General features: G+C 48.8%; 2 protein-coding genes across 2 annotated transcripts in view; both read right to left on the reverse strand.

Annotated features, from left to right (window-relative positions):
- The window catches only part of LOC309630696 (neurofascin), a 292,900-nt gene that overhangs the window by 84,442 nt on the left and 195,321 nt on the right, over window positions 1-13,137 (reverse strand). The window lies entirely within an intron of this gene.
- Window positions 1-13,137, reverse strand: part of LOC309614923 (uncharacterized protein) — a gene marked incomplete at both ends in the record, with an annotated part of 112,128 nt that overhangs the window by 9,248 nt on the left and 89,743 nt on the right. Inside the window, one exon of the mRNA XM_082363852.1 lies at window positions 12,991-13,099. Within this exon, the coding sequence (XP_082219978.1) occupies window positions 12,991-13,099 (109 nt within the window). The remainder of the gene's footprint in view (window positions 1-12,990; window positions 13,100-13,137) is intronic.

Raw genomic sequence — 13,137 nt, forward strand, 5'->3', positions numbered from 1 at the left:
AAAAAAAAAAAGAAAGAAAACTCAGGGCATTTCTATCTCCTGAGGCCCTTAAAATGTAGCCAAAGTGTGTACTGTGCTGGAAACGAAGGAGATAAAGCACCCCCCCCCCCACCAAACCCTCCCGTGCTAATGGGGTGTGTGAAGAGGGACACAGGAGGGTGTCATAATCAGTGCTTTTTTTCCCATCTTAAAATAAATAAATAAATTGGAAAAAAAAAAACCCAAAAACTATCTGCTCTCTCCTGAATTTCCAAACTCTTCTCAACTTGCTCCCTGCCTTAGCAGAGAAATATCTTCATGAGTTTCTCTCATAACGAAACCATAACATCATTCTCTGTATCTCACAGCCTCCCTATATGTACCTGAAGTTTTTTCTTCCATTTCTTCTCATGAAAAAAATTTTTTTTTTTTTTCAACAGTGGTTGATGGCTTCTGCCTTTACTTATTTCATTCCCATTCACTCCTCATCCAACGACATCCTGGAACTCTCCTGTCTGGACCTCCCATTGGCCTCCTGATGGCCAAAACCAGTGTTCTCAGTCTCATCTTGCCAGACCTCCTGGAGGCACTAACACTTGTTAACCACCCCAGCCATCCCTCCTAACATCCTTTCCTCCTTGGCCTCTGAAAAACCACCCCGGGGCCTCGTTTTCTCTCTGTCCCTTCTAACCTCCACGGCGGCACTGATCACACTGCTGGATCCTCTTCTGCCTGATGTCCTCAGTGTCTCCATCAGGGTCCTGACCCTCCATCTCTATTCCCTGTCTTTGTTGGTGGTACCCACCTAAGTCACCAAGCTAGACACCTGGAATCACCCTTAAATCCCACCTCTTCTCACATCTCACATCCAGGCACCAAGGCCCTTGGACTGTCTCCTTCCTGGTGTCTCTCATTCCCCCTCCCTTCTGCATGTTCCCACCTGCTTACCTCTGATAAATATCATGTCTCATGAACCACTGCAATAACCTCCCAATTGGTCTCCTTCCAATCCATTCTCCGTGTTGCTATTACAGTGACTTTTCTAAAATCCCACCTGATCATGTCAGTGCTCTGCTGCAAACCTTTCCATTTCTCCCCATCAATCTATAAGATCAAATCCAAACCCCCAAGCGTAGCATATCAGGCTCTTTGAAATCAGGTTCCTGGAGGCCTCTCCAAGCCCACCCAAACCCTAAATGCTTCCTTACTGAATGCTGTGCCAGTTTCTAAGCATACCACACCGTTTACAACCTCCATACTTGACCCGTGCCATCCCCTGTGCCTGGAAAGGCCTTCCCTCCTTGTCATGTGATTAATTCCTACTCAGTCTTCAAGACCTCACTGCTCAGTGAAGAATTCCTTGTGCTTCGCCTGTGCCCCCCACCCCCAAGCAGAGCTGAGAGTCCATCTCATCTCTACTGTAGCTTAAACCTGCCTCTCTGAGGCCCTCAGCACACTGGCAAAACTATGTGATTAAAGTAAGGGTTGGAGACCTTTTCTGTAAATGTCTAGACAGTAAATATTTTAGGCTTTGTAAGACAGACGGTCTCTGTCACAAGTACTGAACTTTACTATTACAGTGTGAGGGCTGCCATAGACAATAAGTCAGCGGATGGGCATGGCTATGTTCCAATAAAACTTTATTTACAAAACAGGCAGTGGGCTGGGATTGGCCTGAGGGCTGTAGGTTGCTCACCACTGGCTTACGCTGTCTCCCCTCTTTGTGGAATTCGTGAGGCTCAGACAATGCCCTGATCATTTTTGTGTCCCTAGTGTCTGGCAGGGTCCCTGGCAGGAAATATTTATGGCAAGGAAGATCCAAGTAAAGCTCTCAGTCCTGCCACTTCTCTTTTGTTAATTACTTGTTTTCTAAGCCTTTTTTAAAATCTCAAAAATGGAAATAAATATTCCCGCTTTGCCTGCTGCAAATGCTCATTGTGAGAATCACATGAATAATGCATACGAATGTGAAGCACAGTACAGATGGAAGCTGTTTCACTGTTCAAGTGACTCCACTACACACAGACCTTTATCAGGTAAGCCTAAGTCCTAGAGAGGGCCTGTGATCTGCCCATCGTTCTTTCCATCTGCTGGCTGGTCTGGGGCTTAGCCACAGGCCACTCTCTGCCCTAAATCACCCTCCTGCTCTGGAAGCGAAGCCCAGGGGTGAGGTTTCTCGACCACTTCTCCTCTCCCCGTCACTCCACCTGCCTTCTCCTAGATTCCAGATTCCACAGGTGCCCCTGGGCAGGTGTGAAAGAGACTGTGTGTGTGACAGATGAATGGCTTGATGGCCTCCAAGGCCTCCCTGAGATTTGAGGATGGTCTCTGGGTTTGATTCAACAGGGTTAGAATCTGATGACCGACTGGTAGTGGATGGCGAGACGGAGGATGGCATCAAAGTTTCTAGGTTGGGAAACTGGATTAGGATGACAAATAACTGACATCAAGAATAAAGAAAGGGGAAAAGTCTGGAAGTGGTTGGGGCTCAGGGAGATCATGAGCTTGGAACCAAGTTCAGTTAGAAATGCCCAGGGTCGTGAACAAAACAGCTCTGCAGGTAGTCTGAGGCTGTGCTCCCGAATTACTGCCTGGGGATACGCACACCAACAGATTAGTGCTACGAGGCCACGTGCCAGCAGCTAGCTCCTAGAGTAAACTAATGGAATGACTAGAATAGTACTACAAGAACCAACTAAGGAATACACTCACACATCACTGCCACAGGATATCGTGGGGGAACAGAGAGATAATAAAAGCCCAACAGAGCCAACGCAAAACTCAGCCATTCTGCATTAGATTAAAACAAACAAACAAACACGCAGCAGGGTTTATTACTATAGGTGCCCAGAAGCAACCTGTTCAGAAATCAGAGAGAGGAGCTGAAACAAAAGAGGAGACAGAGGCACATCAAAATAAGTGAGGAAGGGCCGTGTGTGTGAGGTCTGAAAAGAGCTCGGAAGTATTCCAGACTGGGCCAGGGGGTTCCTTGTAGACAGGCAGGCAGGCCCTCTTAGCTGGAACTCAGGACTAGGATATAAGAATTTCTCAAGTAATCTGTTCCCAGTACAAACCAAGAACAGTTGTAAATGATTTATACATAAATATAAATCTGAGTGGCTCAGGTTACTGCTATAATAATCACATTTTCCCTCACTTTCTGTTTTCTTTCTTGAAGAACAGAGAAAGAGCCAGTGTGTGTCCTCTATCACGTTTGTTTTGGCAGAAAAAACAGTCGAGGAACTGGCCTAAGAGACAAAATCTACACTCTCTGTGCACCATGCAAGCCCCTGTGACCGGACTCACGCCCCGCTCAGCCTCCTCTCCCACAGGTCCAGCCCAGACCTCGCACCACTCCCCAGACCGGCCAGGAGCTTTCTGGACCTTTGGCCACACTATGCATAGGCTGGAAGTGTTATCCCCTTACCTCTCTACAAGGCCCTCAGTGGCAACCTCTCCGCGATGCTGACCCTACTTTCCCACTGAAAGTGGGCTGCAATTTCCCCTGTGCTCCTCAGCACACTCTGTTCCAGGGGTCATTTCCTCCTGCCTGTGGGAATAGTTGCTCCAGCATCCATCTCCTGCATCAGACTCTGAACTTCTTGAGGTCAGAGTCCGTGTTTTGTCTCTCTTTGTAATGAGACAGTACAATAAATATTCGTGGGGCGAGTGAACAGCCATCTTATCAGATACTTCCTATTACTGAGAGATATGCATCCCATCAATGAATTAGTATATTATAAACCCTTGATTAAATCACAAATGATAAAAACTGTTGTTACAGTATAAGCCTGAGTAATAGAAATAACAGCAATAACCTAATAATAATATCTATTAAGCATCCCATGAAGTAGATAGATCCTGTCCCTGCTCAGCAGACACACTCATCTCCTTTTTTCCTGAAATCCTCCCCCACTCCCTCTCAGGGCTTCTGTCTGATCGCAGTCAGGCCACCCTGCTTTCTCCATCCCACAGACAGACTCTCAGAATCTTGGGATTCAGCCGCTCCAGGCACTAACCCCAGAACGGCCATCACCTCCGTTCCCAGCCTCCCCGCGTCCTCATCCTGAGGGCTTCCGCTTAGCTGTCCTGGTTCTGAGGTCACCTTCAGCAGAGGGTTGCCCTGGGCACTGTGGAGGACCCTCCTCCCTGCTTCCCCTCCTACCTCAGTTCTCCTCCTCCCTTCCATCTCTCATGCCAAGGAAGGAATCATGCAACAGATGGTGACCCGAGCCCACTCACTCCCTCCACTCACAGGCATCTGAAGGCCAGAGGGGTTTCCTAGGAAACTGGAAATGCCCCCTATTAATCATCAGCCTGTCCCAAAGAGACAGAGCACCAGGCAGGGAGAAGGAGGACAGAGGGGTCTCTGGAAGAGGACGAGACAAGACGGGGAAGCCGCAGGGGGAGCTCCCTGCCTTCCTCTTGAGAAAGCCCCACGGAAGCTTGGTATCTCACATCTCCCCTTCACCGCCCACGAAATGACCGCAGTCTCAGCATCTTTACAAAGTCTCTCTGCCCGCGCAATCCTCCCACCTCCCCTTTATGGGGCTGTAACTACACCGAACCCTCCCGGGCCCAAGGACTTGACAGCCTAAGAAAGCACTCGCCAGCCTGCTTCTAGATCTACCTCTCCCCCTGCCCAGGAGGGGAGACCCTGCTTCCTCCCTGTGTGGGGTTGAACCAGTTGTCTTCTAGGATTTTCCAACAGCTAAAGACACCTTGTTATGGGATTCAAGCCCCCTCCCCCCTCCTCCCTTCTCAGGGTTGGAGGGGGGTGGTCTCCATCTGCTCGGTGGCTGTGTTTCATGCTTGGCTCCCTTGCGTGGTCAGGGGGAGAGATCTGGGAGGAGTGAGGGGCTGTGTGTTTAACCATTGATAGGGTTCTGCTTGGTGGCAGGGGCACCAGCAGGTCTGGCCCCTCCTCTCCCTGCCTGGGCTAAGTTCACAGAGGCCAACAGGGTCTCAGCAGGAGTGCAGGGTGGGGGAACAACAGTATCAGGTGGCCCTGATTCCCGCCGGGAGGGGGTGGAGGGGGACACCTGGGTTTAGGATTAAGGATTTGGCTGAAAACAGCTGTTTCCTGCTCAACACCCAGACCTAATCTATAGGTTGAAACCTGAACCACTTGGCTATTTATTAAGTTGGGGGTGAGGGAAGGAGGGGTCGGGAAAGAAGAAAGGGGGAAGGGACCTTTTCCTCGAGGTGCCCACCATAAATATCTAGTGACTTTCTCGAGTTCGCTCCAGGCTCTCTGGGGCACAAAGCACTTGCAGGGCACCTTGGTGTGCAAAAGCCACCAGGCAGCCAGGCTCCGCACAAAGGCTGCGCCCACCAGGAAAGTGCCCCCCTTCTAGGGGGAAAGGTGCAGGCACCTCACTGCGGGGGCAGAGCCGGTTGAGACACTAAGTCAACAGAGCTTGGACATAAGAGACCTGCTGCATACTTTTTCATAACTGATTTGTGTGGATCTACAACAAATCTTTTAACCATCTGCTTATAGTGGACCTTTAGATTATTTTTCTTTATTTTTTCTCCATCACCACAATGCTACAATGAACACCCTTGTACATACAACACGATATATGGAAGAAGTGGGGTTGCTGCCTTATCCTGTTTCTTTGACCCCAGGCCAACTGAAGCCTGACACATCATAGCCTGGCATAGCAAGACGGCCCAAAGTATACAGGCAGCTGGGTCCACAGCCCAGCCCTGGACAGCCGACCGCACAGGCCGGCAGTTGCTGGGCACGCTGGGAGGGATATCGCTGGTGCTATAATCCAGCCAAGCCAGCTTTCTGAGGTTCTTTGGGGCTGTGCATTTTCTCCTCATTATTATTGCTTATTCGTTCCTCCTCCAAGAGGCAGGACTGGGAAACATACATGGAATGGAAAAGACTCTCAAATGTAGTCAGTATAGCTGCCTGTTAGCTGATGTGACACGCTGTGTAGGGGCTGCCTTCAAAAAGGTTTGTGGAGATCTGTGAATTTCCCTTATGCCAGCTCTACTCACTGCCCCTGCTTGGGGTTAACTGAGCTCTGACCAGTTTTCTTATAGAGATTAGCAGGTAAAGCAAATTGCAAAGGGAACAAAAGTTAACATGTAGGGTATGCAGACAGCCTCCACCTTGGAGACATCAGCTAAAGACACAGGAAACAATCTTCCCTTGGTGGGGGGAGAAATTCTGCCACCTCCAAGAAGGAGAAGAAGAGCCCCCACCTCTCTACAACTTAAGAACCAACTTCACACTCATCTCCCTGTTTTCTACCCTCAGGGAGAAAGTTTCACAGCAATTAGACACACATCTTCTTCACAGCTGGAGGGAGAAGAGAGAGGGCTGTGAAGCTCTCCATCCCCCTCCAAGTCGGGGAGAAGACACCCAGGATAGCAGAGCCGGCTCCCCTGGGCCTGTTAGTAAAGGGAAATGGCTCTGAGGAAGGCTGGAGGGGGAAGTAATCATAATCCTATGGACATAACCCTATGTGTCCAAGGGTACAGCCCAATATTTGGGAGGGGTAAGAAGGAGGGATCTGAGTGGGAGAGAAGGTAGAGACTGAAGGTAGAAGGCCTGAAAGGGAAGCTTAAATTTAGTATGAGAAGACCTAGGGTTCCTCAAAACATGAAACACAGAATTACCACATGACCCAGCAATCCACTCCTGGGTATATACCAAAGAGAACTAAAAATGTATGTCCACATCAGAACTTAAACATGAATGTTCACAGTAGCATAACTGATCATAGCCAAAAAGTTGAAACTACCTAAATGTCCATCAACTGATGATAGATAAGTAAAATGTGGTATATCTATATATAAAGGAATATTATTCAGCCATAAAAAAGGAATGACATATGGACACATGCTACAACATGGATGAACCTTGAAAACATCATGCTAAGTAAAAGAAGCCAGACACAAAAGACCACACATTGTACCATTCCGTTTATATGAAATGTCTGGAATAGGCAAATCTACAGAAGTGGGAAATAGATTAGTGATTGCCTAAGGCTAGAGGAAGACCAGGTCAGGGGTGGGAAGAGGAGTGACTGATAATGGGTATGGGTTTTTTTGGTGGAAGTGGAAGGTAATTAAAATGTTCTAAAATTAATTATGGTGATTGGTGCCCAACTTGGTGAATATATTAAAAATCAGTGCATTGTATACTTAATTTTTTTTCAAATTTATTTTTTACTGAAGTATAGTTGATTAACGAGTTGTATACATTATATAGGTGAATTGTATGGTATGTGAATTTTATCTCAATAAAGCTGTTATTTAAAATATCAATGAGAAAAAAGAATTAATTACATAAGAACTTGGAAGACTTTGTTAGAAAATTGTGATACTTCAAAAAGGGAAATGAATGATTAAATTTATAAATGCAGTTTCAAATGTTCAAAGGAACTTAACTAAGTTTATTAATGGAATCAAACAAGTGATTGTTAAAATTTATGAGATTTATGAAGAGAATTGTAAAATTTGTCAGTTGAAATGAAAAGTTTAAGAAAAATTAGGTTAGGGGATTCCTAACTTTAATATATTGAATATTGATTTTTAAAAAAAGACCTAGGGCTAAGTTCCTGGATGCCACCCAGAACAAGTCACTGTTTGTCTTGTCCCTGTCTCCACAGTAAATTGCAAACTGCTGTACAAAGGGAATGCTGCAGAAAGAACAGACCGAAACCTCAATCTCTGTCTTGGCAGCTTTCCTAAAGGGTAATAGCTGTACAAACCCCTAGCCACCTTTCTTTCAAACCCCAGCTCCTCATTCTAGTCACTGACCAATGCATTCTCAGGCTCCCTGAGTGGGGTGTCCATTTGGAGCCCGGGCCTCTGTCCATCTGAAGAGCTACCATCTGGACCCATCTGCTCAAATGTCACTCACGTTAAGCTGCTTACTCCACCCTCGATTTGTGGGATTCCAAGCCTAGTTTCAACAGACCAGGGTTCTAAAGCCATTTGAAAACCATAGGATGAGCTCAAGCAGGAAAAAAAAAGGGGCGGGGAGGCAAGACTATTGAAGAAGCTTGGGATGAGGGCAAGAGAGATGACCTCCAGCCCCTTAACCGGACTGTGAGCTTCTTGAGGGTGAGGGCAGTGGCTTCTACCTTTTTCCTGTGTTCTTCATAGAAGCGAGCGCCAGCTCAAAGCAGAACGGGGCTAGCTAGGAAGATGCAGACCAGGGGAAACACCCCAGACATGGATTCTGAGATGCAGCTTCAAGAGTAAGTGACGTAGTATAATCCCTCTGGCACATGGAAGGGGCATGGACTTGCGAGCCACACACCTGAGTTTCAATCCCACCTCAGCCATTTACCTGCTGCGTGGTCTTCAGCAATTTGTTTACTCTCTCTCTTAGAGCCTCAGTTTTCTTGTCTTTGAATGGGATCATACACTTACTTATTATAAGATTATTGTGATGATTATTAACTGAGTTGATTTAATTCATCTTAAATGAATTAATGGGTTAATGTTTATGTATAGCATCTAACACAAGGCCTGGCCCAAACTAGGCATTCAAAAACTATTGGTCATTTTCCCTTCCCCACAAGTTACAGCTGGTGCAATGTTTTGCTACATGACTTTGGACAAGCTGGACTTCCCAACCTACAGATCTATTTTGTAGATGTACAAAATACACAATGCCTGTGCTAATAACCATACGTTAGCTTTGTGGCCAAGGAGTTATTATTCACTCTTAGAGCCAACATACGGTTATCTGCACAAGTGTTGTCTACTGTGGACCAGAGAGAAGGGAGGTTCCTGCAAGATTCCAGACCAGCCAAAGCAGCCCCGTGCTGCCCTCTCTCCTGCCTTTACCCTGGCCTCCTTAACCAAAGTGCTTCAAACTCCTGGAGACCACCCTGCACGGCTCCAATCCTGCCCTTGTTCATGCCAGCTTCTTCCACCAGTGGTCCATGACCTATGACATCAACTGCACCAGACGGGAGTCAACCTCAACGGAGCCAGGTCAGTTCTTCTGAGGCTTCCATCCTGCTGTCAATATTGGTCTCGCTGCTGATATTCCAAGGATTGCACAACCCTGGTTGCATTTTTAAGATTCCTGTCTGACATGATAAGGAGGCACAGGGAGGAAAGGACTAAGACAGCAGGAGAGAGCAGCATCTGTTCTTCCTCTCTCTCCAGCCCTCTGCATTCACATCCAACACAGACATCGGTCTGGATCCAACTGCCATCCTGGCAGGCTTCTACAGGCTGGAGGAGATGTGAAAATACAGGCGCGTGGAGGGGAGGTGGAACAGACAGGGGAAGGTTGTTTCCTGCATTATAAGATGCACCATTTGTCTAGAAGTCTGGGGCAAAGTGCTGGCTATTATGCTCATGCCGAAGACACCATTGGCTCCAGCGGTGTAGGGAAAAGCTTGGTGTTAATGCCCTGAGTGAGCGCATACACCTGCTTGTAGAAGGGCCTCCCTTTGCTAGTCTACAATCCTCCCATTAGAAACGAAAACTCACAGGGTGACATGCTGTCTCAAACCCAACAGCCCAGCCTCCAGTAAAAAGGTGGGTTTAGTAGGGCAGCAAGGTAGGCCGAGAGGGGTGTAGAAGCGATTGCATCACCTCAGCAGAAACAAGGTAGATAGCACACGCTACTGAGGGGAATAGCTCTCACTGCTGCCAGCTGTGGCTCCACACCTAGCTCTGCAGATCTCAGCGCCCAGGAGAAGGTGGCTAAGCACGGATGCTGCCTCAGGGGCCCGGAACTGGTCCTGGGGCAGGGAGTGCGGAGGCACAACAGTTCCTAATGCAGTTCCACGGCCCTTCCCCAATCATCCCACAGCGGTGTGTCCTGAGCCCACGTTGGCCACAGCAGCCTGTTGTAATGTTTCTGGAGAGAGAAGGCCCAGCTTCTCACCAACAGGCAGAGGGGCTGAGGAGTGTGAGTGCCATTAACCAAATGACTCCATTTGAGAAACTGAAGGTCTGGCGGAGCTGGGTGGTTCTTCTGCCTTGCATCAAAGGGCAGGTGTCTGCTCTGAGTGCCTGGCGAGGCCCAGGGGCTGAAGCACTGGGGCAGGGGAGAGACGGGATGGGAGAGAGTAGTCTGTGTGGGAAGGTGCCTCACGCTGGGGCTGCAGGAGGAGGAGGGAGGGAGGAGACCCGTGCTGGGGAGCAGATGCCTGGGGCCGCTCCAGATGGCAGTGGCCCAGAACAAAAGGAGAAGAGCCAGAGGGAAGGAGGACAGAGAAACAGAGGACTCGCTCCTCTGAGGCTTCCCAAGTGGAGAGACAAAATCAGATTCTCACCTGGAACCTGGCAGGAGGCTTGCTCAGAAACATCTATGCAGCCCCACACCACCCTGAAAACACCCTGCAACCCCAAGCCCAAATGGTCAACCGTGTGGGTTCCAGAGCTGGAGAACAGCTGGGATTCGAATTCAGGTGCTGCCGCTTTCTCAGCTGTGGGGCTCTGCGCAGGTTCCTCCACCTTTCTGTCACCAGTAAAATGTGGGTAACAATGGGCCCTATTTCATAGGGTTTCTGTGAGGAGGATTAAATGGAAAATGCACGGCGCTGGCGGCTGGGGAGTCCTCCAGTGCTGATTCTGGCAAAGATGGCTGTTACCACCTCTAAAGAACCGCCTCAGCGCCCCCCCAGAGCTGAGTGGTCCTCAGGTGGCCACATGTGTGCGCTCTTTTCTTCTTTTGTTAAAAGTTTCCCCGTGTGTCTGAAGGTCCTCTGATCCTTTGACACTTCCTGAAGTGTGGGTGCCTCAGACTGGAGGAGGCAGTGTGGCACCCCAGCAAGAAAAACGGCCCACAATTCAGGACATCTGAGTTCTTCCCTTTTTTAAAAAATTTATTTATTTTATTTTTTTTTGGCTGTGTTGGGTCTTTGTTGCTGTGTGAGGGCTTTCTCTAGTGGCGGCGAGCCGGGGCTACTCTTCGTCGTGGTGCACGGGCTTCTCATTGTGGTGGCTTCTGTTGTTGCGGAGCACGGGCTCTAGGCGCTCAGGCTTCAGTAGTTGTAGCACATAGTCTCAGTAGTTGTGGCTCGTGGGCTCTGGAGCGCAGGATCAGTAGTTGTGGTGCACGGGCTTAGCTGCTCCGCGGCACGTGGGATCTTCCCGGACCAGGGCTCGAACCCGTGTCTTCTGCATTGGCAGGCGGATTCTTAACCACTGCGCCACCAGGGAAGCCCCAGGACATCTGAGTTCTAACATGAGTTCTGTTGCTGTTCGTTTTGTGGACATTGGAGAAGTAACTTCTTGAGCCTCATTGTATTCATCAATCAAATGCGAATGATGACGCCAGCCTTGCCCACATCACAGAATTGTCGTGAAAGTCAAATGACACAACTAATGTAAATGAATGCACTGTAAAAATATAGTGAACCAATATTAGGTTCCAATTTTAGGGCTCGTGGATTAGACTGGCAGTGTCCAGAGGTGCAAGCTAGAATAGGTTTGCTCTGCATCAGGCAGGAGGCAGCAGGGTGTGACTTTGGCTGCCAGTCAGATGTGCTGCTGGGTAGTACAGTGCTCTCATCAGAGAAGGTGGGGGGGCTCCCAGGTTCCTTAGGCAGGGATCTGGTTAGGCAACCCAGAGTATGTGTGACCAGGGAGGAGTGTGGAACGGCCTTAGGAGGGGGCGCAGAGATAGAAAGTAGGGAGGGTTCATGAAAAAGTGCCAAGAGAGGGGCCACAGTGACCACAAAGCTGGACTAACCCCTGATTCTGGCACAAACCTGGGGATCTGTTCCCATGCTGTTTTGCATATATTTACAGGCCCATTATAATAAACTGTACACTATTTTTGCAATCAGAGTCCTCCAAATACAAACCAAAAGAATGGTGTCCCCCCTGCTACTGCCAGTATGTTAAAGTTCAATACTTAGTAACAGGTGAAAAAGTCCTGTGGTCAGATGGATTTCCCTGGTGGCCCCTGAAACCTGACACTGTTCTAAGGCAAGTCGTAGACCTAAGAGAACCCACACAGAAACTACCTTCATAAAACAAGTCTATCTGAGCCGCTGTTGACATGACAAATAATTTCATTTACTGAATACCTAGTATAAGCCAGGCACAGTGCAGGGCTCTTTATATGTTTAATCTTTACAACAAGATGTCCATTATTATCCCCACTGTATAAACCTAGAGTGGTTCGAAACTTTCCTACAGTCACAAAGCAAGGACAGCCAGAATCCTTGTCATCAGCGTATTCTGTTCCTACCTTTCAACTCCCTCCCGGCCTGCATCCTCCCAGCCCAAATCTCCAACTCCTTCTGGGAGAACAGAAGCCATCTGAAAAGGGAGTTGGAGCAATGAGGCTGAGATGCCCACACTCAAGAACAGGGAAACCTTTCTCTGTTCAGGCCTCCAGGCCAGACTCCGCCAGCCCAGAAGCCTCCAGGCTGCTAGCGTGTGATTCAATGCCAATTACTCCTTGGTTAAATTTGTAGCCCTTATTTCTTGCATGTACTCCCCTGCCTTGAGACTAAGACAGGAGTTGCTGGGAGCAGCAGGAAATTTTACCCCAGAATGGAACAATGCAGACCCTGGACACAGGGTGTGGCTTCAGTGATGTCAGCTTCAGCTGTTTACGGCGCCCTGGACAGCTGTCCATCTGCCAGGGCCCACTGCTCCTCCCAGAGGAGGGGTTCTCAGACTGCCCCCCATATGCTGGGGCTGTCACTCAGGAGGCTCCCAGGTTGTAGAGGCCAGGCTAAGGGGGAGTGAGGGCCACAAACACAGCTGTTTCCCAATTTTTCAATTGAAGTGAACAGTTGGGACAATGGCAGGGCTAATGCCGGCTCACTGCATCTGCTGGAGAAAAAGGAACAAATGCTTCCCCAAAGTCAGCCTCCTGGCCTAGGAAGGCCTTGAGGTCTGGCTCTGTGGCCAACTCTGGGGAGAAGGAAGGAGATGTCCCCTCAGAAAATTCCGGGGCCTGAAACATCTCTCATCAAAGAGAAGGGGCAGGAGGTGAGAATTTCTTCCCACCCGACCCCTGAGACACGGGGCCCAGGCCCAGGCCCAAGCCCCACTCACCGTCTCTGCCTCATTCAGCCTCCTTCCTGTAACACCAGAGGGGGCTCCTTTCCAGTCTGCAGCGGGAAGGAACACTCCAGCGTCCCAAATTGCACATAAGTCAATCAACCTGTCACAAAGCAAGCACAAAGAAGAACCCCAGGGTCA

This window comes from Balaenoptera borealis (assembly GCF_965194805.1).
Source record: "Balaenoptera borealis genome assembly, chromosome: 1".
Lineage (NCBI taxonomy): Eukaryota > Metazoa > Chordata > Mammalia > Artiodactyla > Balaenopteridae > Balaenoptera > Balaenoptera borealis.